The 26,217-nt window shown below is 40.8% G+C and overlaps 1 protein-coding gene across 1 annotated transcript in view; it reads right to left on the minus strand.

Moving 5' to 3' along the window:
• The window catches only part of ONECUT3 (one cut homeobox 3), a 267,146-nt gene extending 241,176 nt beyond the window's left edge, over positions 1-25,970 (minus strand). Inside the window, exon 1 of the mRNA XM_056572442.1 lies at positions 24,938-25,970. Within this exon, the coding sequence (XP_056428417.1) occupies positions 24,938-25,970 (1,033 nt within the window). The remainder of the gene's footprint in view (positions 1-24,937) is intronic.
• Positions 25,971-26,217: the final 247 nt, after the last annotated feature.

Below are 26,217 nucleotides of genomic sequence, written 5' to 3' on the forward strand. Positions count from 1 at the left end.
CATAAAGGAGCTAACATGACACAAGTATGTAAAGGCATTACAATAGATCCGAGCAAATATGCAAAGAAAACACAATAAAGTGCCCAAAAAAGGAGGCTACAAACTACACAGTATGAATAGTGTGCACATACTTAGTCTGACAAATGCTCCAGGACACCACCCCAATTCAGCATTTCGGGATCAAACCTTTGTCAACGGGTCTGCTAGCCTGTGTAGAGCCGGGGTCACCACTAAATGGTCACTGGAGCGGAATACAGGGGAGTACAGTGGTTTTGTTGAGTATCAGTATGGTAGTAATATCCCTGTCACTATGTAGGGGTATCTGGTGTGGTACAATTACTTGCCTCTTGTATTGGTGATACTGGTCTGTGTATAGTGGTTTTATTGGTGATACTGGTCTTGGTATAGTGGTTTTATTCAGTATCAGTATGGTGGTATTATCCAGTCACTATATGGTGGTAATGGTAGCGGTCATGGTGTGGTACAAATATTTGTCTCTCGTGTGGTTGCTGATACTGGTATCTATATAATAATTTTTATTCAATATGGAAGTATTGTGCCAAGGGACTGGCGCTTGTGCCAAGGGACTGGCGCAAGGCAAATGTGGTGCCAATCTTCAAAAAGGGCTCTAGGTCTTCCCCAGGAAACTATAGACCGGTAAGTCTAACGTGCATTGTGGGTAAATTGTTTGAAGGACTTATAAGGGATTACATACAGGAATACATAGGGCATAATTGTATTATAAGTGATAGCCAGCATGAGTTTACTAAGGATAGAAGTTGTCAAACCAATCTAATTTGCTTTTATGAAGAGGTGAGTAGAAGCCTTGACAGAGGAATGGCTGTGGATATAGTGTTTCTGGATTTTGCTAAAGCATTTGATACTGTCCCTCATAGACGTCTGACAGGTAAGTTAAGGTCTTTGGGTTTGGAAAGTTTAGTTTGTAACTGGATTGAACACTGGCTCATGGATCGTACCCAGAGAGTGGTGGTCAATGATTCGTACTCTGATTGGTCCCCGGTAATTAGTGGTGTACCCCAAGGTTCAGTACTGGGCCCGCTGTTGTTTAATTTATTTATCAATGATATAGAGGATGGTATTAACAGCTCTGTTTCTATCTTTGCAGATGACACCAAGCTTTGTAGCACAGTACAGTCTATAGAGGATGTGTATAAGTTACAAGATGACTTGGATAGACTAAGTGTCTGGGCATCCACTTGGCAAATGAGGTTCAATGTGGATAAATGTAAAGTTATGCATCTGGGTACTAATAACCTGCATGCGTCGTATGTCTTAGGGGGGATTAAACTGGCAGAGTCACTGGTAGAGAAGGATCTGGGTGTACTTGTGGATCACAGACTACAGAATAGCATGCAATGTCAGGCTGCTGCTTCCAAAGCCGGCAGGATATTGTCATGTATCAAAAGAGGCATGGACTCAAGGGACAGGGACATAATACTCACCCTTTATAAAGCATTGGTACGGCCTCACCTGGAATATGCTGTTCAGTTTTGGTCGCCTGTACATAAAAGGGACACTGTGGAGCTGGAAAGGATGCAGAGACGCGCGACTAAACTAATATGGGGCATGGAACATCTTAGCTATGAGGAGCGATTAAAGGAGTTACAATTGTTTAGTCTTGAGAAGAGACGTTTAAGGGGGGATATGATAAACGTATATAAGTATATTAACCCCTTAAGGACATAGGGCGTATCCATATGCCCCCGTTTCCAAGTCCTTCAGGACCGAGGGCGTATGGGTACGCCCTGAGCATTTCCGGCCCCCGCCGCTAGCCGGAGGGGAGCCGGGGCCGGATGCCTGCTGAAATCGTTCAGCAGGCATCCCGGCATATCGCCCAGGGGGGTCATTATGTCCCCCCATGTCGGCGATTGCCGCAGATCGCTGGACAATTCAGTCCAGCGATCTGCGGCAGATTCCGGGTCAATCGGGTCTCCAGTGACCCGATGACCCGGAATTACTGGCTGATCGGGGCCGTCAGAGACGGCCCCGAACAGCCAGAGCCAGCAGGGGTGAGGTGGCACTGGTGCCACCTCACGATCGCCCTGATTCGTTGGCCGGATTCCCGGCCGACCAATCAGGGCGCCTGCTGCGGGTGTCACTCCCGCAACCCGCTCCGCCCCTCTTCCGGAGGACGTGAGCGGGTGCGGGAAGACGACCCCCGGTGCTGGGGACCCCGATCCCCGGCGTCCCTGTTGGCATCGGGGCCCCAGGAGCGACGGCGGCGGCGAGGGACTGACGTGTGCGGCGGCATCGTGGAGCAGCAGCAGGAGGTGAGTGACAGCCTCCTGCTGTTGCTTAGCAACAGCTCCCAGCATGCAAAAAGGGCATGCTGGGAGCTGTAGTTATGCAACAGCAGGAGGCAGACCACCACAACTCCCAGCATGCCCTTATGGGCATGCTGGGACTTGTAGTTTTGCAACAGCTGGAGGCACATTCTTTCTATGGAAAAGTGTACCTTCAGCTGTTGTATAACTACAACTCCCAGCTTGCACAATCAGCTAAAGTGCATGCTGGGAGTTGTAGTGGTGCATCTGGTGGTTGCATAACTACAACTCCCAGCATGCCCGTTGGCTGTCGGTGACTGCTGAGAGTTGTAGTTTTGCAACAGCTGAAGGCACACTGAGTTAAGTAGCAAACCAGTGTGTCTCCAGCTGTTGCATAACTACAATCCCCAGCCAATGTAGTATGCCTCCGGCTGTTGCATAACTACAAGACCCAGCATGCCCTTCCGCTGTCCGTACATGCTGGGGGTTGTAGCTTTTGCAACAGCTGAAGGCACACTGGTTGCAAAACACTGAGTTTGTTACCAAACTCGGTGTTTCACAACCTGTGTGTCTCCAGCTGTTGCAAAACTACAACTCCCAGCATGCACTGATAGACCGTACATGCTGGGAGTTGTAGTTTTGCAACAGCTGGAGGTATTCCCCCCCCCCCCCCCATGTGAACGTACAGGGTACACTCACATGGGCGGAGGATTACAGTAAGTATCCGGCTGCAAGTTTGAGCTGGGCAAATTTTCTGCCGCTGCTCAAACTGCCAGCGAGAAACTACTGTGAACCCCTGCCCGTGCGACTGTACCCTAAAAACACTACACTGCACTAACACAAAATAAAATAAAAAGTAAAAAACACTACATATACACATACCCCTACACAGCCCCCCTCCCCTCCCCAACAAAAATGAAAAACGTCTGGTATGCCACTGTTTCCAAAACGGAGCCTCCAGCGGTTGCAAAACTACAACTCCCAGCATGCACTGATAGACCGTACATGCTGGGAGTTGTTTTGCAACAGCTGGATGTTTCCCCCCCCCCCCCCCAATGTGAACATACAGGATACACTCACATGGGCGCAGGATTACAGTAAGTATCCGGCTGCAAGTTTAAGCTGCGGCAAATTTTCTGCTGCAGCTCAAGCTGCCAGCGAGAAACTACTGTGAACCCCTGCCCGTGCGACTTTACCCTAAAAACACTACACTAACACAAAATAAAAAGTAAAAAACACTACATATACACATACCCCTACACAGCCCCCCTCCCCAATAAAAATGAAAAACGTCTGGTACGCCACTGTTTCCAGAACGGAGCCTCCAGCTGTTGCAAAACAACTACTCCCAGTATTGCCAGATAGCCACTGACTGTCTAGGCATGCTGGGAGTTTTAAAACAGCTGGAGGCCCCCTGTTTGGGAATCACTGGCGTAGAATACCCCTATGTCCACCCCTATGCAAGTCCCTAATTTAGGCCTCAAATGCGCATGGCGCTCTCACTTTGGAGCCCTGTCGTATTTCAAGGCAACAGTTTAGGGTCACATATGGGGTATCGCCGTACTCGGGAGAAATTGGGCTTCACATTTTGGGGGGTATTTTCTGCTATTACCCTTTTTAAAAATGTAAAATTTTTGGGAAAACAAGCATTTTAGGTAAAAAAAATAACTTTTTTTACATATACAAAAGTCATGAAACACCTGTGGGGTATAAAGGTTCACTTAACCCCTTGTTACGTTCCCCGAGGGGTCTAGTTTCCAAAATGGTATGCCATGTGGTTTTTTTTTGCTGTCCTGGCACCATAGGGGCTTCCTAAATGCGGCATGCCCCCAGAGCAAAATTTGCTTTCAAAAAGCCAAATGTGACTCCTTCTCTTCTGAGACCTGTAGTGCGCCAGCAGAGCACTTTTCACCCCCATATGGGGTGTTTTCTGAATCGGGAGTAATTGGGCTTCAAATTTTGGGGGGTGTTTTCTGCTATTACCCTTTTTAAAAATGTAAAAATTTTGGGAAACCAAGCATTTTAGGTAAAAAAAAAAAAAAATTTCACATATGCAAAAGTCGTGAAACACCTGTAGGGTATTAAGGTTCACATTACCCCTTGTTACGTTCCCCGAGGGGTCTAGTTTCCAAAATGGTATGCCATGTGTTTTTTTTTTGCTGTCCTGGCACCATAGGGGCTTCCTAAATGCGGCATGCCCCCAGAGCAAAATTTGCTTTCAAAAAGCCAAATGTGACTCCTTCTCTTCTGAGACCTGTAGTGCGCCAGCAGAGCACTTTTCACCCCCATATGGGGTGTTTTCTGAATCGGGAGAAATTGGGCTTCAAATTTTGGGGGGTATTTTCTGCTATTACCCTTTTTAAAAATGTTAAATTTTTGGGAACCCAAGCATTTTAGGTAAAAATGTTTTTATTTTTTTTACATATGCAAAAGTTGTGAAACACCTGTAGGGTATTAAGGTTCACTTTACCCCTTGTTACGTTCCCTGAGGGGTCTAGTTTCCAAAATGGTATGCCATGTTTTTTTTTGCTGTCCTGTCACCATAGGGGCTTCCTAAAGGTGACATGACCCCCAAAAACCATTTGTCGCTCCTTCCCTTCTGAGCCCTCTACTGCGCCCGCTGAACAATTAACATAGACATATGAGGTATGTGCTTACTCGAGAGAAATTGGGTTTCAAATACAAGTAAAAATTTTCTCCTTTTTTACCCCTTGCAAAAATTCAAAAATTGGGTCTACAAGAACATGCGAATGTAAAAAATTAAGATTTTGAATTTTCTCCTTCACTTTGCTGCTATTCCTGTGAAACACCTAAAGGGTTAATACACTTACTGAATGTCATTTTGAATACTTTGGGGGGTGCAGTTTTTATAATGGGGTCTTTTATGGGGTATTTCTAATATGAAGACCCTTCAAATCCACTTCAAACCTGAACTGGTCCATGAAAAATAGTGAGTTTGAAAATTTTGTGAAAAATTTCAAAATTACTGCTGAACTTTGAAGCCCTCTGGTGTCTTCCAAAAGTAAAAACTCATAAATTTTATGATGCAAACATAAAGTAGACATATTGTATATGTGAACCCAAAAAAAAATATTTTGAATATCCATTTTCCTTACAAGCAGAGAGCTTCAAAGTTAGAAAAATGCAAAATTTTCATTTTTTTCATCAAATTTGGGGATTTTTCACCAAGAAAGGATGCAAGATACCACAAAATTTTACCACTAAGTTAAAGTAGAATATGTCACGAAAAAACATTCTCGGAATCAGAATGATAACTAAAAGCATTCCAGAGTTATTAATGTTTAAAGTGACAGTGGTCAGAATTGCAAAAAATGCTCTGGTCCTTAAGGTGAAAAAGGGCTCGGTCCTTAAGGGGTTAATGGCCCATACAAAAAATATGGAGAAAAACTGTTCCAGGTTAAACCCCCCCAAAGGACGAGGGGGCACTCCCTCCATCTGGAGAAGAAAAAGTTTAGTCTCAAGGGGCGACACGCCTTCTTTACCATGAGAACTGTGAACTTATGGAACAGTCTACCTCAGGAACTGGTCACAGCAGGAAAAATTAACAGCTTTAAAACAGGATTAGATACATTCCTGGAACAAAATAACATTAATGCTTATGAAGAAATATAAAATCCCATCCCTTCCCCAATATCGCGCCACACCCCTACCCTTTAATTCCTTGGTTGAACTTGATGGACATATGTCTTTTTTCGACCATACTAACTATGTAACTATGTATTATCCAGCCACTTTGTGGGGGTAATGTGTGGTCATGGTGTGGCAGTATTATTTCTCCCTTGTCAGCATTATTTCTCCCTTGTCAGCAAATGTCTGGTGTACACACACACCAATGCCAGCTTCGACCTCCTCCTTACAAGATCCAGCAAGGAATAGCCCAGAGTAAGGACAACATGTTCAGTATAGAAACAAATGAAGATCCAGCTGGTAATCTTTAATAAAATAATTCTTCTTTATTATGAAAATTTCAGGAAAAACAAGGGGGGAATTTATCAAAACCTGTACAGAGGAAAAGTTGCTGAGTTGCCCATAGCAACCAATCAGATCGCTTCTTTCATTTTTCAAATGGCCTCTGAAAAATGAAAGATGCAATCTGATTGGTTGCTATGGGCAACTCAGCAACTTTTCCTCTGTACAGGTTTTGATAAATCTCCCTCAAGGATTCCACAGGCTCAGAGGTATGCAGAGCTCAGGATCTGACACGTTTTGGCGTAAACACCTTAAAGGAAATCTGTCACCAGTGGCACCTGCACTAACCTGTCGGTACCGACAGGTAGTGAAGGTGACACTGATGACAACGGTACTTACTTTGTCCCGTTCTCCGGGAATCTTCTCCGGTATCTTCAGCTCCAAGCCTGACTTGGAGCATGGGCGGAGCTTAGTGGCATCACCGCTGCTTATATCTAGCAGTGGGACCCAGCAGAGAACAGCAGCAGTGACGTCACTAAGCTCCACCCTTGCTCCAAGACTTTATGCAAGATGCACCTCTGAAGCTTTCCTATCTATCCAATAATGTAAATGTGCTTGTGTATGCGTATTTGTGCATCTATATAATGTGTGTGTGTGTGGGTGTATGGCGGGACCACAAGGTGTAGCGGTGGATGTGGAGGGGCAAGATGGTATTAACCCCCGGGGCAAGGTGTTATTAACTCCTAATGTTCGTGATGCCAGAGTGGTTTTTGTGTACCAAAACCACCCAAATGGTATCTCTGCTATTCCAATGGCTAGGCAGTGAAAGCTGTCTCTATTTTTCAGCTTTTATCTTTATATTGTTAAGGACTTAACGGAGGCTTTACTGAGTACAGATAGTAACATAGTAAAATAGTTCATAGGATTGAAAAAAGACCAGAGTCCATCAAGTTCAACCTATAACTCTAATGAGTTCCTGTTGAGTTGAGTTGATCCGGAGGAAGGCAAAAAAAAACTCATACTAGAGGTAAAAATTCCTTCCCGACTCCAAATATAGCAGTCCGAATAAATCCCTGGATCAACCTTCTGTCCCTATAAATCTAGTATACATAACCAATAATGTTATTATTCTCCAAAAATGCATCCAGCCCGTTTTTGAACTCTATTACAGAGTTCACCATGACCACCTCCTCTGGCAGAGAATTCCACAGTCTCACTGCTCTTACAGTAAAGAACCCCTGTCTGTTCTGGTGTAGAAATCTTCTTTCCTCTAGACGTTATGGATACAGTCCTAGGTATAAATAGATCATTTGAAAGTTCTTTATATTTATACATAGTTATTAGGTTGCCCCTAAGCCTTCTTTTTTCTAAACTAAATAACCCTAATTCTGATAATCTTTCCTGGTACTGTAGTCCTTCCATCCCCCGTATTAACTCTGGTTGCCCGTCTTTGAACCCTCTCCAGCTCCACTATATCTTTCTTGTACACTGGCGCCCAGTACTATACACAGAATTCTATGTGTGGTCTGACTAGTGATTTGTATAGTTGTCGTAGGCATCTATGCCCTTATTGATGCACCCCATGATTTTATTAGCCTTGGCAGCAGCTGCCCGACACTGGTCACTACAGCTAAATTTACTGTTAACTAAGACTCCCAAGTCCTTTTCCACGACAGTCGTCCCAAGTGTTCTCCCATTTAATACATAATCCCAGCCCGGATTTTTCTTCCCCATGTGCATGACCTTACATTTATTAGTGTTGAAGCTCATCTTTCACTTCCCAGCCCAAACTTCCAACCTATCCAGACCCATTTGTAACAGTTCACTGTCCTCTATTGTGTTTACCGCTTTACAGAGTTTAGTATCATCTGCAAAGATTGCTACTTTACTGTTCAACAAAGTCTCTACAAAGTCATTAATGAATATATTAAATAGAACAGGACCAAAGACTGACCCCTGTGGTACCCCACTAGTAACAGTCACCCAATCAGAATAAGTACCATTAATAACCACACTCTGTTTCCTATCACTGAGCCAGTTATTTACCCACTTGCACACATTTCCCCCCCAGTCCAAGCATTCTCATTTTATGCGCCAACCTTTTATGTGGAACCGTATCAAATGCTTTGGAAAAATCCAGATATACGGCATCCAGTGATTGCCCCTGGACCAGTCTGGAGCTCACCTCATCATAAAAGCTGATCAGGTTAGTTTGACAGGACCGATCCCTCATAAAGCAGTGCTGATATGGAGTCATACATTTATTTTTATCAAGATATTCCAAAACAGCCTCTGTAAGAAAACCCTCAAAAATTTACATACAATGGAGGTTAAACTAACAGGTCTATAATTCCCGTGGTCACCTTTTGACCCCTTTTTAAATATTGGCACCACATTTGCCATGCGCCAGTCCTGCGGAACAGTCCCTGTTACTATGGAGTCCATGAATATTAAAAATAGGGGTCTGTCTATTACATTACTTAATTCCTTTAGAACACGGGTGAATGCCATCTGGACATGATGATTTGTCTAGTTTGATTTTTTTGTAGGCGGCACTTTACTTCTTCCTGGGTTAGACAGGTGACCTGTACTGGCGAGTTTATCTTATCTTGCTATATTTCACCTGGCATTTCATTTTCCTTGGTGAATACAGTGGAGAAGAATTTGTTTAATATATTTGCTTCTACCTGATCCCAGTTTATAATTTCTTCCTCATAATTTTTTAAAGGGCCTACACTTTCATTTTTGACCTTTGTGCTATTTATATAGTTAAAGAATATTTTGGGGTTTGTTTTACTCTCTTTGGCAATGAGTTTTTCTGTCTCTATTTTGCAGCTTTTATCAGTTTTTTTTTACATATTTTACATTTTTCTCTATAGCTTTTTAATGCTTCTTCACTGTCGTCCTGTTTTAGTAGTTCAAAACCTTTTTGTCTTTTATTGACCCCTTAACATTTTTATTCATCCATATTGGTTTTCTTTTATTTCTGACCCTTTTATTCCCATAAGGTATATACATCTTACAGTGAGAATTTAAGATATTTTTAAGTCTTCCATTTAGTGCCAGTATTCATGTTTTTGAGGACATTATCCCATTTTATATTGTTAAGGACTTCTCTGAGTTGATCGGACTTTGCCTTCCTAAATTTCATTGTTTTTGTGGCCCCTCGAGAGATTACCTTATTGAAGTACCAGTTATAATGTATTATATTATGATCACTATTTCCTAGGTGTCCTACTTGCACATTAGTTCCTCTGTCAGGTCTGTTCGTTAATATTAAGTCTAGTAGGGCACCCCCTCTGGTCGGGCCCTGAACCATTTGGGTCTTTAGCTATAGTCTGAAACCTTTTTCCCTTATGAGATTCACAGGACTCAGTCTCCCAGTTTATGTCAGGATAGTTAAAGTCCCCCATTATTCTAACCTCATTTTGGACTGGAATGACAGATTTGTGGCCACTGAGATCTCTGGTGTTTGCTGGTCTCAGTAAAGTGATGATGGTACAAGAGAGAGAATTGTAATGGCCGCCCCCTTATATAGAGGGGGGGGGCTGAGTCAAAGCCCATATGTCAAACTGCGGGTCATGTGTTAAGCTGGTGCCTTCTGGGTAACATGTGATAACATAAACACAACATGTGACAACTCACAGGTCCTTTATACTGACTATGCATTAATATACTGACTATACAGGTAACATTACAGTACAACAGGCGAGACACTGCAGGAGAGACCCCAGGTAACCGAGGGACTCAACCTGACATGTCCTGTACTGGGACGTCAAAAAAACCCCTACTTAACACAAGTAGCCCTCGACGCAGGTTCTGTCAGAGTTGAGGGTCGAGTTGGTCCTTTTCCAGGCTGGAGAATTTCCTTTGTTAAAACTGATAACATAAGAGTCTTTGTATTTTTGTTTGTTTGGTTTTTTGGTGTTCAACTGAGAACAGGATTAATAATGACTAGGACCAATACATATAACTTTAATTAAAAGTTGTATTCTGGGCAAAAACATCTTATCCCCTATCGAAAGGATAGGGGATAAGATGTCTGATCGCGGGGGGGGGTGGCGCCGCCGATCTCCCTGCAGCAGCCCACATTCTATGTGGAGCTGCGTCTGAAGTTTCAGAAACCTTGGGGCTTCCGAGACGGGGACGTGATGTCACGCCACGCCCCCTCCATTCATGTCTATGGGAGGGGGCGTTGCGGCCGTTACGTCCCCTCCCATAAAAATTAATGGAGGGGGCGTGGCGTGAAATCACGTCCCCGTCTCGGAAGCCCGGTGGTTTCCGAAACTTCAGACGCAAACTTCAGACTTCAGCTGGCTGCTGCAGAGAGATCATGGGGGGTCCCACCGGTATCCCCCCCCCCCCCCTGAGCGATCAGACATCTTATCCCCTATCCTTTCAATAGGGGATAAGATGTTTTTGCCAAGAATACCCCTTTAAGGACCTTTGACTATGCATTTGATGACTCTACTATGCATAACAGTGGATTAAACACAACATGACATTTTGACTATGCATGTAACATAATAATCATGATTAGACTCACAACTATATATATTACACATTTTATACATGACTAGACTTAATACTTTTCAGTATATGCAATCTAATGATTGCTATAAATTGTCTCCTATGGGGACATAAAAAGTATAAAATAAAGTAAAAAAAAATTTTTAATATCCCCTCTCCCAATAAAAATGTCAATTGGCCCCCTTACTTTGCTCTGTCGCGTCTGATCGGCGTTTGATTGCTCCAAGCCTGAGCTACAGGCTTGAGCAATTGAGCCCCTAGAATGCTGATCCATGCAAAGCTATGGCTTTGCAGGGATCAGGGTAAAAGATCTGTGTGTGCAGTGTTATAGACCCCTATGGGAGCTATAACACTGCAAAAAAAAAGTGGGAAAAAAAAGTTAATAAAGGTCATTTAACCCTTTCCCTAATAAAAGTTTGAATCACCCCCCTTTTCCAATGAAAAAAAAAACAGTTTTAATAAAAATAAACATATGTGGTATCGCCGCGTGTGTAAATGTCCGAACTATAAGAATATATCATTAATTAAACTGCACGGTCAATGGCGTACGCGCAAAAAAATTCCAAAGTCCAAAATAGCGTTTTTTTGGTCACTTTTTATAATCATGTAAAAATGAATAAAAAACGATCAAAAAGTCAGATCCATACAAAATGGTACCGATAAAAATTTCAGAACACGGTGCAAAAGATGAGCCCTCATACCAGCTCGTACGCGGAAAAATAAAAAAGTTATAGGGGTTAGAAGATGAGAATTTTTCAACGTATACATTTTCCTGCATGTAGTTATGATTTTTTTCAGTAGTACGACAAAATCAAACCTATATAAGTAGGGTATAAATTTAACCGTATGGACCTACAGAATAAAGGGAAGGTGTCATTTTTACCGAAAAATGCACTACGTAGAAATTTATTTTCGCAAAATAAACGTTTTTTCCCCGGGGAAGCGAAGGAAGGTATGTACATCTTTATTTTTTTCTGCTGGCAGTATGGAGGACAATTTTTATATTCTGGAGTTCTCCTTTAAGGACCCAGGGTTTTTGCATTTTGGTTTTTTTCTCCTTACCTTTAAAAAATCATAACTCTTTAATTTTGCACCTAAAAATCCATATGATGGATTTGTGCCACCAATTCTTCTTTGTAATTACGTCAGTCATTTTACCCAAAAATCTACGGCGAAACGGAAAAAAAAAATAATTGGTAGACTATTTTGTAACTTTTGGGGGCTTCTCTTTATTTTGTAGGTCCATACAATTAAAATGATACCCTACTTACATAGGTTTTATTTTAATTAATGATATATTTTTATAAATCGGACATTTCCGCATGCGGCGATACCACATATGTTTATTTTTATTTACACAGGTTTTTTTTAAATGGGAAAGGGGGGGTGATTCAAACTTTTAATAGGGGAGGGGGTTAAATGATCTTTATTCACTTTTTTTTCACTCTTTTTTTTGCAGTGTTATAGCTCCCACAGAGGGCTATAACACTGCACACACTGATCTTTTACATTCATCACTGGTTTCTCATAGGAAACCATTGATCAATGATTCTGCCACTTGACTACTCATGCCTGGATCTTAGGCATTGAGCAGTCATTCGGTGATCGGACAGTGAGGAGGCAGATAGGAACCCTTCGGCTGTCCGGTAAGCTGTTCTTGATGCCGCGATTTCGCCGCCGTGGCCCCGCATTATAGAACAGGAGCGGACTCACGGGTACGCCCTGGGTCCTTAACAGGTTAGGTGGTTACATTTCCTTACAAAAAAAAAAAATTGGGGGGAGTTCGCCATACATTTTATGGTAAAATGAAAGGTGTCATTACAAAGTAGAATTGGTCACGCAAAAAACAAGCTCTCATATGGGTCTGTGGATGAAAATATTAAAAAGTTATGGATTTTAGAATATATGGAGGAAAATTAAATTGGCCTGGTCCTTAAGGTCAAAATGGGCTTGGTCCTTAAGGGGCTAAAGCATTACTGTAATTTATATAAACTATTGAGACGGTGCACAGATATGTTAAAAGTTAAAGGGGTACTCCTGTGGAAAACTTTTTTTTTTTTTTTAAATCAGCTGGTGCCAGAAAGTTAAACAGATTTGTAAATTCCTTCAATTAAAAAATCTTAATCCTTCCAGTACTTTTTATGGGCTGTATACTACAGAAGAAATGCTTTTCTTTTTGGATTTCTCTGATGTCACGACCACAGTGCTCTCTACTGACCCCTGCTGTCCATTTTTGGAACTGTCCAGAGCAGGAGAAAATCCCCATAGCAAACATATGCTGCTCTGGTCAGTTCCAAAAATGGACAGCAGAGGTCAGCAGAGAGCACTGTGGTCGTGACATCAGAGAAATCCAAAAATAAAAGCATTTCCTCTGTAGTGTACAGCCCATAAAATGTATTGGAAGGATTAAGATTTTTTAATAGAAGTAATTTACAAATCTGTTTAACTTTCTGGCACCAGTTGATTTAAAAAAAAAAGTTTTCCACCGGAGTACCCCTTTAAGATATTCCTAAGTAGAAAAAATTTGGGGGGCTCAACCAAATAAATAACATATGGGTGCTGCCCTAGTGTTTAAAAAGTTCCACAATTCAAAAAAGAAAGAAAAGTAAAAACTCCATAATTGTGCACACCAAATAATGAAAAATACAATACTTTATTAATTTCACATGATACACAATACAAGAAACCCTCTAAAAACCAATTGAAACATGCCAATGAAATAAAAAAAAAACTCCACAAGGGGTGGGACCGTGGATCCTACCTCTGGGGCGCTCAAACCCCAATACTGTGTGTGCAACTGTCGCCAATAAACTGGCTGTTTAGTGTGCAGTCTTATGTAAACCCAACTCCTGCCTAGTAGAACCCAGTCACAGTGAAATGACTACAGATTCATTCTAATGATAGGCCAGCAGTCATTATCTTCTCTCTCACCTTTTCTTCATCTGACCCAGACCAATATGGCAGCTGCAGAGTTTCCTTGGTATCTCATTTCTGCAGCCATGTCCATTCTCTTTCACAACCCGCATACATTTAGGCACCAGACCATGATTCTTTATAAAAAAATAAATAAAAAAAAGAGAGAACTGAAAACGGTGAAGTTGCAGCTTGGTGTGGCCTACTAGGAGTCTACTTAACCGGACAGCCAGCACCTATACTAAGGCTATGTGCAGACAGCAGAAATTCTGCCTAGATGCAGAATTCCATGGCTGCATTAATTTGGCCGGAATTCTGCATCTTTCTGCAACTATGCGGAATTTCTGCAGAATACAGAGGATGGAGAAAAGTGCTTTTAATTAATTGCATAAATTAAATTTTGCATGGAATTCGTGTGACTTCCGCAATAAATTTGCAGTTTGCGCAGAAAAAAAGTCCCATTAACTTCAATGGGCTTCCGTAGCTGAATTACACAAACATATAAGACATTACTTATATTTTTGCGGAATGCATAATTTTAGCTGTGGAATGTCCACCAAGATAAATTGAATGGAACTGTGGAATCCTAGTAAATAGGCTATAAACGTGCAGAATTTCCATGCGGAAATCCATGAGAAAATTTTGCCGTGTGAACATAGCCTAAGCCTCAGGACAGAGAGTCTCATTGTTTATAGGTACAATAGACTTTAAAAGGAGAGTACACAAAATTTTACATGAAGTTTACCAATTGCCCCCTCTTAAAGAAAAACACATTCGAAGTGGTTTTCCAATATAAAAACAAATACATGTTTTACAATGAATTGGGGTTAAAAGATTTAGTTTCACCTATAGAAGCCATGCAACCACAAACCCCATTGTGGGACTTTGTGGTAGATTGCTTGCACTTTTGCCTTGACCAATAACACTCTGCAGCTTGCTGCACCCACTGTAAATTAAAGAAGGGCCTCGACATAAATATTCCTGATCAATATCTATGCAATCAGACCAATATCAATCAAAATGTTAGTGTCTAAGTGATCTACTGCCCTGATTGAAATTTGCCTCATCTGCCACAAAAAAGGATCTGTCGTGCAAAAAAATCTTTGTCTGCCTATCAGTGCGGCTGTAACATGTAAACGGTATAGAGTTACAGGTGTGCTCTATCGGTATGATTGTCTGAGTGCAAGGTCCGGTGTAGACCCCGACTTCTTACACCAATAATTTTGCAAAGCAAAACGCTGTATTGAATAAATAGAAAGTTGGACAAAGCGCTCAAGGATCTGGTGCAATAAGTATGGTTATGATATATAAATATATTTTTCCACATATATAACCATGCTTATTGCACTAGATCCTTGAGCGTTTTGTCCAACTTTCTATTTATTCAACACGTAAACGGTGTCTAAGAGAATTGTGAATTGGTTCTAGCCATGATATCTATGTATGTAAATGGACAACTTGTACCATGGTATTTATGCAATTTGCCATTGGCCACAGACACAGTGATAATAATTACCGATCTGACCATTTTTCGGATCAATAACAATAACTGTTTTGTCTACTGAAGCACAAACAATCTATTCTGCCCCTACATCAGCTGTTCTCACTTGAAAACCTTTATGGTGGAGACATGTAGCAGTCCCTGTCCGGCCTAGTCTACAGTATGGCTAAAATCCTGGCAGACATGTGATTTTATGGCGCGGTTTTTACATTTTTGCTGTTTACCTTCTGTATAACTGAAATATATGCATATTTTGTATGCCCATGTGATAGGCCCACACACACAACATCAATGCTGAGCACACTAATTTGAATTTGGCCAGGTAGTCATCAGTATTCTATCTGTATATCAAGAGGACTCATATATTTCATATTCCTTTGTAAAAAGAATAAAAAAAACAAACAGCCCATCATATCATGTACATAATGCAGATGGAAGAGATATGCTAATGCCACTTGATCAGGAAATATGGTTGTATTGTGGATATGTTTTCTCCATAATTAAACATGTCCACCTGATAAAAACACCAGGAAAACTGCAAAGTCTGTCTGGGAATATAGGAAGTTGTAATTTTGCAACAGCTGGAGACTACCTGTTTAAGAACACACTGCTATAAAGACTCTGTTCACATTATAATTTTTAACATGCCCTTTTGAAACAAAAATATATACAGTAGAATCTCCCAATAGCAGACACACACGGGGAATGAAAAAGTGTCCGCTATTGAGAGATGTCCCCTACTGGGAAAAAAGGCTCAAAAAACTTTCTACTGTCCTCACTCCAGAATGTAATTACCTGTAAAACATGATAAAAAGTAATCTTACAGAAGAATCTCCCAGTGCCGTTTAATCACCCTCCCATATAATTTCATCCCCCCTTTATAACCTGTGCCACCTTATTTCTCTGTGCCTTGTGCCAAACTATTACCCCCTGTGCCATATCATTTACCCTTGATACCCCTTTGTCATATCATTCCCCATTTGTTACCCTTTGTGTAAATTCATACCCCCTCTTTATGAATTTGCACAGAGGGAAATAAAGGAAGAATGAAATAGAAGCATAAGCCTGGTTGTCCCCTATTGGGAGTGTTTTGTCCCCTACTGTCCCCTATTGGAAGTGTTTTGTTCCCTTGTGGGAGTGTTTTGTCCCCTAGTGTCCCCTATTGGAAGTGTTTTGTTCCCTTTCGGGTGTCCGCGACTGCTATTGGGAGTGTCCCCTATTCGGAGGGTGCAAATACATTAAGTCTTATGGGACTCTGCCAGGGAATTAAAAACTGTCTGCTATTGGGAAGTGTCCCCTATTGGGAGGTATCCGCTAAGAGAGATTTTTACTGTTCTAATAATGCATTGCATGTGAACAACCCTATATTTCCTCATTTCTGTCTGTGATCTTATTGAGACTTCATCACTAGAGGCGGTGCTACATGGAAGAGGTCACAGTAGGAATGAGGTGGGTAAGGCTGGGTTCACACATGTCTGTCATGCAGCATAGTTTCCCTCCAGCATGCACCAGAGGGAAACTGATGCAAAAGCTGGTCCCATTAATTTGAATGGGATAGTTCACAATCATCCAGGGTCTCAATTTTGACGCCGGATGGTTGGACACGCCGGACGACACCAGGCAGGGGAAAAGGAATATGCTGCGGTCCCCTATCCAGTATTGAGAAACAATGGATGCTGGATGCCATACAACTGATACACGTTGTCATCAGTCATGGCATCAGTTGTGCTGAAATCTAGGCTGAGTTCTGTGCTGGATGCCGGACATATGTGAATCCAGTCTTAGTGATCTTCAGTTCACAGTATACAGCAATTTACAGTGGGGTAAAAAAGTATTTATGCAGCCACCAATTGTGCAAGTTCTCCCACTTAAAAAGTTGAGAGAGGCCTAATTTTCATCATTGGTATACCTCAACTATGAGAGACATAATGAGGAAAAAAAAATCCATAAAATCACATTGTCTGATTTTTTAAGAATTTATTTGCAAATTATGGTGGAAAATAAGTATTTGGTCAATAACAAAAGTTCATCTCAATACTTTGTTATATACCCTTTGTTGGCAATGACAGAGGTCAAACATTTTCTGTAAGTCTTCACAAGGTTTTCACACACTGTTGCTGGTATTTTGGCCCATTCCTCCATGCAGATCTCCTCTAGAGCAGTGATGTTTTGGGGCTGTCACTGGGCAACAAGGAATTTGAACTCCCTCCAAAGGTTTTCTATGGGGTTGAGATCTAGAGACTGGCTAGGCCACTCCAGGATCTTGAAATGCTTCTTTTCTAATAATTGCTCCCACAGTTGTTGTTTGTTTGTTTTTTTTAAACCAAGCTGCTTGCCTATTGCAGATTCAGTCTTCCCAGCCTGGAGAAGGTCTACAATTTTGTTTCTGGTGTCCTTCAACAGCTCTTTGGTCTTAGCCATAGTGGAGTTTGGAGTATGACTGTTTGAAGTTGTGGACAGGTGTCTTTTATACTGATAACCAGTTCAAACAGGAGCCATTAATATATGTAACTAGTCGAGGACAGAGGGGACTCTTAAAGAAGAAGTTATAGGTCTGTGAGAGCCAGAAATCTTGCTTGTATGTAGGTGACCAAATACTTTTTTTCCACCATAATTTGCAAATAAATTCTTTGAAAATCAGACAATGTGATTTTATGGATTTTTTTTCTCATTATGTCTCTCATAGTTGAGGTATACCTATTATGAATTACAGGGCTCTCTCATCTTTTTAAGTGGGAGAAGTTGCACAATTGGTGGCTGACTAAATACTGTTTTGCCCCACTGTATATAGGTGGCTGTATACTTTATTACCCACCAACCACCACCAAGGAGTTAACTTGTTATTAAATCTTTTTTTGCTAAACTGGCGCATATCATTCAGCCCAGTAAAGCAGTTATCTATACAGATAGCTGCTTTACTGTACATGCTTGGTGGGTAGTAGATATATGATGTCTATCTCCTGCTTAGCATGAGCTGTGCCCGTGGGTGTCTAGCTGTGCCCACACAGCACAATCCTGCTGCCAGCAGAGACAGTATACACCACTGTGCTGTACTGTAAGTAGTGATTCCCTGCAATCATCCGGCTGCTATTTTTGCAGCGAAAAAAATGCTGTGCGGCAGTTTTGACCATTTTTTTAGGCATTTTGCCTAATAAAATCCGAGTGGAAACTTTGCCTAAGTGACACAAACCTTATGATGCCAACAGATTTTAACCATATACAGTCATTTCTTAACTTACAATGGCCTTCAAGTTACAATATTTTCAATGGTCTTTTCTGGACCATTGTAACTTGAAAGCAGACTCAACATAGAATGCTACAGACAGTCCATATCTGAGAGACATGTCAATGGCTGGAAGAACTCACCAATCAGAATGGGCATTTCACTGGTAAAACATTACTCAAACGCATACACTGACTGGCCTGACATCCCAAAAAATTTAGGAAGGTATTACATGTTCTGCACTACTACATACCTGTGACAGGGTTACTTGCTCTTTTGGACACCAAGTTAAGGCGGCTCTATTTCCCTTTTTTGGGACACTGTGTACATGGCCCTGAAGAAGCTCCTGTCCTCTACATAGACAGCGATTTACAGCTTCCAGAAGCTTCTTATTTTTAAATGTAAGAACTTGTTTTATCTGTATTAGTTGCTTTTTCTTCAGTTGTCTAAATTCTTTAAACCTTACTTTTTTCCTATTTTTGTATTAAATCCTGGGGCGTCAGAACAATGACCAGGTTTCCATAGAGTAATGCTTTCAACGTACAATAGTTTTACTGGAAACAATACGTTTTGTAACTTGAGGGACCATTGATTATGATTTTGCAAGAAAACAAGGAAGTTTTGTCTGTGTTGTGGAAATAACTGTTGGTTACTGAATCTGCTCCTTTAAGAACACTTACTTTAAGAACACTTACTAAGGGTACATTCAGATGAGCGGATTTGCAGCATATTTTACGCTGCAGATCCGCCGCTGAAGGACCTCTATATGCTGGCTTTACATGTGCCTGCTCGGAGCGGCAATACGCCACTACGTGCAGACACACTGAAACGATGTACGAGTCGACGTGCATGTGCGGTGTACTCGTACACATTGCGGATGCTCCCCCTGCTCAATGAGCTGCCGCAATGTGCGAGTATACTACGCATGCACATGGCGACTCGCACATCGCAGTGTGTCTGCTCATAGTGGCGTATTGCCGGTCCGAGCAGGCACATGTAAAGCCACCATATAGGAGGTCCTTCAGCAGCGGATCTGCAGCGAAATATGCTGCGAAAATTCGCTCGTCTGAACGTACCCTAATAGTGGAAATGTTTTTTTCATATCTTAGGCTGGGTTTCCATATCTGTTGCTAAGAAATCAGTTTTTGTGTCATATGCACCAGTTGTCAGGTTTTTTTTTTAACATTTTCTAGTACATAGTTTCATATCCAGAGAGGAAAATCCTGCAAGATTAATTTTTCTTCTGCAAATAACTGAGAAAAAGGGAAAATGGAGGAACCTAACTAACACACTTAAAGCAAAGACATGGTCATATCTAGATAGAAATCCATAGTATTCATCAGTTCACTGGAAAAGCTGTATCGGTGGTGCAAGGAAGCCTCTGAGCTTCCTGCACGATCCCGGCTATCCATGGCGCCTTCAAGACGCTGATTCATATACTGCGGTGCGTTGCTGGACTTTATTTTACTCTCCTTCTTTATTGCACATTTTTCTTCTATCTGCATCTGCACCAGTCCACCACCTCACATGCCACATGCCAAATGATGTTTTCACATCAAATGGTGCCAGAAAGTTGATCAAAAATTTTTTTTTCCACCGGAGTACCTCTTTAAATGATTCCATTAAGAACAGTGTTAACATCAGTTTCCCTCTATCGTTTTACTACCAAGCAGGAGCGAAATTGAGCAAGAAGGCCATACTAGTGGAAATGGAGTTTGTGTGTGGTCCTTTCCAGATGAACATTAGGATTGTAAAAATATGAGAATGTGTAGTGAAATATTCTACCACAATACTACCAGCCATTAGTAATGCCCAGCCAAAGGGCATTTTCTACTGCCCACCTAGGTGTCTAGCCAAAAGTAATAATAGACTCTTCAAGGTAAAAAGAGGGGATTGTCCTATGTAGAATGACACCCATCAGGGTATCAAGTCTGTCATACTCCGGTGCCTCTTTAAGCTATATACATCATGAGAAAACTAAATGTAGACTCTTGTTTGCAAGAAAACTGGATATTACATGAAATGCTTTATTGCATTTTTAAAAGTACACATACTCTATGTTTCACACCTTAATCTATGTTTCACTCCTTAAATTGTGCTAGAATCATCAAGTTCACATACTTTGCACACTATTACACATAGCATATGCATTTTTTCCTTTAGCTTGTAAAAAAAATTGCAAAACAATTTAAAAAAAACGCCAAATGGAAAAACTCCAAAGTAGAAAAAGAACTTTGTGATTCCTCATTGATTTACAGCTAACATTTGGCAAAAAAAAAAAAAAACGTCATGCGGCAGAATTGGCACCCCCACCCCCCCAAAAAAAAGTTGAACTCCAGCCTAATAGTGTCACCTATATGTTACTATATTGTTGAATGGGCATTGTGTGCGATGCAGGAAAGGGCTATACCTTGTATAATATGAGTGATAGTGTTGCAAGGTGACTTTGCATGCATAAAACAAGAACACAATAATGTAACCTTCTAACCTTTAACTGCATATATGTTTACAGTGCACATGATATATATATATATATATATATATATATATATATATATATATATAGCTGTAAACTACTTGCTATCTAAACAATATTTGAAGAAAGCAAATATTAAGTCGATTATCCTGACTGTGATGAATTAGGGATAGTAATTCGAATTTATTGATCCACTTCTTGCATGCCCCTTCCACCCAAAACCAATTCCTCTCTCCATATAATTACCAGTTTAAATGTAATCATTGAATTGTATATGCAAGATTTCCTTTCTTCTTTCCAAGATAGCCCCCAGAAAGAAATACATAAAGTACTTATTACTCAAAGATGGATAGATAGAAAGATAGATAGATAGATAGATATACAGGAAGACAGACAGGCTAGAAAAGAACCTTTACATCAGTGGTCTTCAAACTGTGGCCCTCCAGATGTTGCAAAACTACAATTCCCAGCATGCCCGGACAGCCGTTGGCTGTCCGGGCATGCTGGGAGTTGTAGTTTTGCAACAGCTGGAGGGCCACAGTTTGAAGACTGCTGCTTTACATCGTCCACACATTGTTATCACCTGTATTGCATGTAATCCAGAATCATGCAACAGATGTCTGTATACAGCATCCTTCCCGGTTTAGGAAGCTTCTCTGTATAGCAGCACAGGCAATCTCAAGCATGAATGGTTAATTATTAATCTGCGGTTTATACGTTTGTTTTCCCAAAGCATTGATTTATATATCAGCAAGGAATATGAAAAATGCTGGTCAATTCATTAAAGCTTGTGGCAGCAACCCCAGAACAAACCCCAGACGTCTCAATGGAAATCATGGGCTCTAGGTCACTTTACATTACTACATATATGTTGTTGTAAAGTAAAATACACCATTCATTTAGTGCAATGCAGTCAATTAAATATATTCTATTATAATGTAGAATGCATATTAGCGAAATCTGTTGTCTATTGAGATTTACAATATATATTAAATGACAGTAACAATACATGTATGTATCAGATTTCAGGACTTAAATTACTTCTACTGTATAAATTACGTTGTGCCGAATATTATATCTCTATCTATCTGTATATTTTTTTTTAACATAACCCTTTTAACAGTTACTGATATTTATTGTACACGTATATGATAAATAGATGTATTTATTTTGAATTGTACAGATTACAGAATATAAATTACATAACTGCCTAAACTGTGTAAAGTATAGAAATCGCCTTAGTAGTCTCCATCTGATTATTTGTATATTAGTGAACAAGATATAAAACTGAAACTACTCATTTATAAAGTGAACAAGAAAGGCACTTAAAGAGCAAATTGTGGCAGTGTTTAAATCTTTATTTACCAGAACCTTGTAAAGCCTGAACAATTTGCATTCTATTAACTGCTTTTCAATAGGGCATTGACTGGAACTAAAGGATGCCACTATCTGCCTTTAATTGGAGCCATGTGAATTACACCACAAGCATATGAATCCTCAATACAGCATCGCCTCAATGTGCAGGACCTGTATAGTCTACTGTATACACAGGTAGACCAGTCTGCTGTATACACAGGTAGACCAGTCTGCTGTATACACAGGTAGTCCAGTCTGCTGTATACACAGGTAGTCCAGTCTGCTGTATACACAGGTAGACCAGTCTGCTGTATACACAGGTAGACCAGTCTGCTGTATACACAGGTAGACCAGTCTGCTGTATACACAGGTAGTCCAGTCTGCTGTATACACAGGTAGACCAGTCTGCTGTATACACAGAAAGACCAGGCAGACCAGTCTGCTGTATACACAGGTAGACCAGTCTGCTGTATACACAGGTAGAAGCGGCTGTAGGGAGCAGAGGTACAGTGAAATCAGAAATTGTCACGTGTTAACCCCAATTCAGCTGTGTGTCCCCTTTTTAAGCAAGGGGTTTCAACACGTCTTTTAGGCAAAATCTATTGCTTCAAAATCGACGAACAAAGCCAAAGCTGATGTATGTCACAACAAAACAGTCCTCTATTTTATTCTTACCAGTATTTACAACAATTTATGACAAATTGAGATCGTGACAAATGAGAGGAAGGCGAAACAAGCACAAAGAAATACCACCAGGGGAATAAACATTTACAAAAGGATTAAAATAAATAGTTATTGTTTGGAGACATCAGCAAACAAGAGTCTGGTTAGAAAGAGCAATAGCTAAATTATAGATAGATGATAGATAGATAGATGATAGATAGATAGATAGATAGAGATACAAATAGATATGATATATATATATATATATATATATATATATATATATATATATATATATATAAGATAGATAGATAGATAGATAGATAGATAGATACAGATAGATATGAGATAGATAGATAGATAGATAGATAGATAGATAGATGATAGACAGATAGAAAGATAGATGGATAGATATTAGATATAGATAGATATGAGATAGATAGATATGAGATAGATATGAGAGATATAGATAGATATGAGAGATAGATATGAGATAAATATGAGATAGATATGAGATAGATAGATATGAGAGATAGATGGATAGATATGAGATAGATAGATAGATGGATAGATATGAGATAGATATTAGAGATAGATATATATAGATAAATAGATAGATATTAGAGAGAGAGAGAGAGAGAGAGAGAGAGATAGATATAGATAGATAGATAGATAGATAGAATGATCAGCATTGTGATTAGTGTGATGAGAGTCGGTTGAGCAGAAGGGTGAATCCCTAGGGGTTGTGTCCGTGTGCTATAGATAATTGATTGGATCTGCCATTTGTGAGATGAAGAGGCCTGGTGTGGATCGATAGGCCGGGGAGCAGCTGAGAGAAAAGATGCTGTATTCTTTATACCTCACTTTTGCATTTCGCCACTTTATGAAAATATATTTCAAATCTACTCGTGGGTAGAAAACTCCGAAAGAGCCACTTTTAACCCGTTACATTCTTCTTTATAAGTTCCATAGTGCTAACAAAATATCGACCAAGAATATTCCATGTCAGTATAATAACACAAATGAACGTTCCTTATTTTCATGGACATTACTTATTTTCATAACTGTGAATCCAGGCACGACTTTGAAAAGATTCATTTAACTATTTATTGCAGCTTGTGTATCATGTATTTGTATTTACAATTTAAGCATTGTAGCAAGAATAAAAATATAATAATAATAATTAAAAAAAATAATATTAGAGTAGCCTCGACAACCATGAGAAGCAAGTGTCATTATGCAAAATAGTGCTAGATACAGGTACCAATGTGCAAGACTGGGCCATACACCCCCACCCCCACCCCCTCACACACTGGATAGCTTCTAGCACCATTCTATGTGGCCTTGTTGCCTTCATAAAATCCTCCAGAAAAACATTCTCCTCCATATATGGTTTCATTTAAAACATAGACCAACCAATAGGTATTTAAGCAATGTGTCAAGATGGAGCACAGGAAAGAAATTCCTCCAGAGTAGTCACGATCATTTCCGATTGGGTGTTGTAGAGGTTTGTAAATATAAAATCTGGGCACATTAAGCAGTTACTAGAAATGATGTCCATGCACTCTTCTAGTCCCTAATATAGAAATAAGTTTTAAATAAATGGCGATCAGTACTTTAATCAGATAAGATACAATATTTTTAGCAGAGACAACTTTCAGTCAAATCAATAAAGAATTTCCACATGGCACAGCAATTGGCCTGGTTGTCTAAAAAGATGTCAGAAGTTTCCATATTATTTTCCTCTGGAGTTGCACTGGTTTTAATAGTAAACTGTAGCATACCAAGTAGAAATATAGTATATAGTGGCCATTTGCTGCTGTCAGTGAAGGCAATAAAATAGTATATAGCCGAGGACCACTAGACATGTAAGCGAAATATTCGCTTTAGAGTCATAAGGTTTTGGTGGGTGTAGAGGATCCGTTACATCGGAATATAATTGTATTATGTATATTATCTTATTTGGAGCTACATACTCAATTGCCGGTTGTTGTGAGTAGAATATTGTCCACTGTTTGTTAAAAGGTTCTTACATTTTGATCCAAATATTTGGGACTTACCTGCAAGCCTCAGGGCAGACATCCTCTGGAACTCGGGTTCTTGCAGCCACTTCCACATTCTCCTGAAGGTCTCCCGGCCGGACTTTAGCTTACTCCAAGGCTTTGGGTTTCTCAGGAGATCTGACAGAGTTCCTTGAGACCTGCACAAAATCCTTTGGGCAAAAATGGCTTGCGGTATACTGTATCTCTTCAGTTCCGCCGTGATCCTTTGAGCAACCTCCTTAGTGTTAATCTCCTCCACTTGACCATTGCCACCAGACTGGGACCCAGAAGTGGATGCTTGTCTGTCCCTTTCGCTAATTATGGAGCCATTGGACGACGAGTGATGATGACCATGTGGATGCATGCCATTTAAAGGGGGCATCATGCCAGCTCCCGGGGCACCTAAGCTTCTTGTTAGATGGTCCTCGCTCCTAGATAACATGGCAGCATGAGATTCGAATCCATTTGGTGACAGCATTTTATCACTGGCTAAGTGCCCAGCATGGCCATAAGGGCCCAGTGACTGTTGTGAGTTGTGCAAAGAGCCAAGACCATTGGACAGAGGAGACAGCGGTTGACCCATGGTCGCCATGTCCTTTGGGTAGTGACTATAGAGATTGCCCATAGATGTTAAGCTCCTCTCGTCCCTCATCAAAGTAAAACTTCCACTTACGTTCCCTGTCAACCTCTGGTGGTGGTGGTGATGGTGGTGGTGGTGGTGATGCGGGTGGTGAAACTTGTCGGATACCGTGGAAATGGGGGGTAAGTGTTGGAGAGGGGTCAGGGTTGTGTAGGTGCTGCTTAGGCTCATGCCAGATGGGGATTCACAGGACATGTTCATACCGGGATGGAGTGGGCCAGAGAGAGTATGCTCGCTTCTATAATCCCCCCCGTCCAGTATGGAAGCCATGCTTGTCACCATTGCAGGTCGGCCATGAGAAACCAGATTTCTGTGAGAAGCTTGTCTGCCGTGTGTGGAGCTCATGAGTTCTCCAGCTTGGGAGTGCGATACACTGTGAAGGTTCCCCAAATTCTCCATTGTAAGTTCCATCTTCCTTGCAGGTTTATTCTGTGTGCCCCCTCCTCCTCCTCCTCCTCTCCTTTTTCTCCTTTTGCTTTCCAAGCTAATTCAGATTCAAAGCTTTGCCATCGATTAGCTTCTGCTTTGCAGTCAATCCTGCATGGCTAGATGAGATCTGCTGCTCCACTCCCCCTCCTTCCCTGGGATACAATCGGTCCTCTCTCCCTCTCCCCGAATGGTGGTTGCTGCTTCTGGCTTTGCAGATAATACAGGCTCA

The sequence above is a fragment of the Hyla sarda genome, chromosome 1 (assembly GCF_029499605.1).
Source record: "Hyla sarda isolate aHylSar1 chromosome 1, aHylSar1.hap1, whole genome shotgun sequence".
Classification (NCBI taxonomy): domain Eukaryota; kingdom Metazoa; phylum Chordata; class Amphibia; order Anura; family Hylidae; genus Hyla; species Hyla sarda.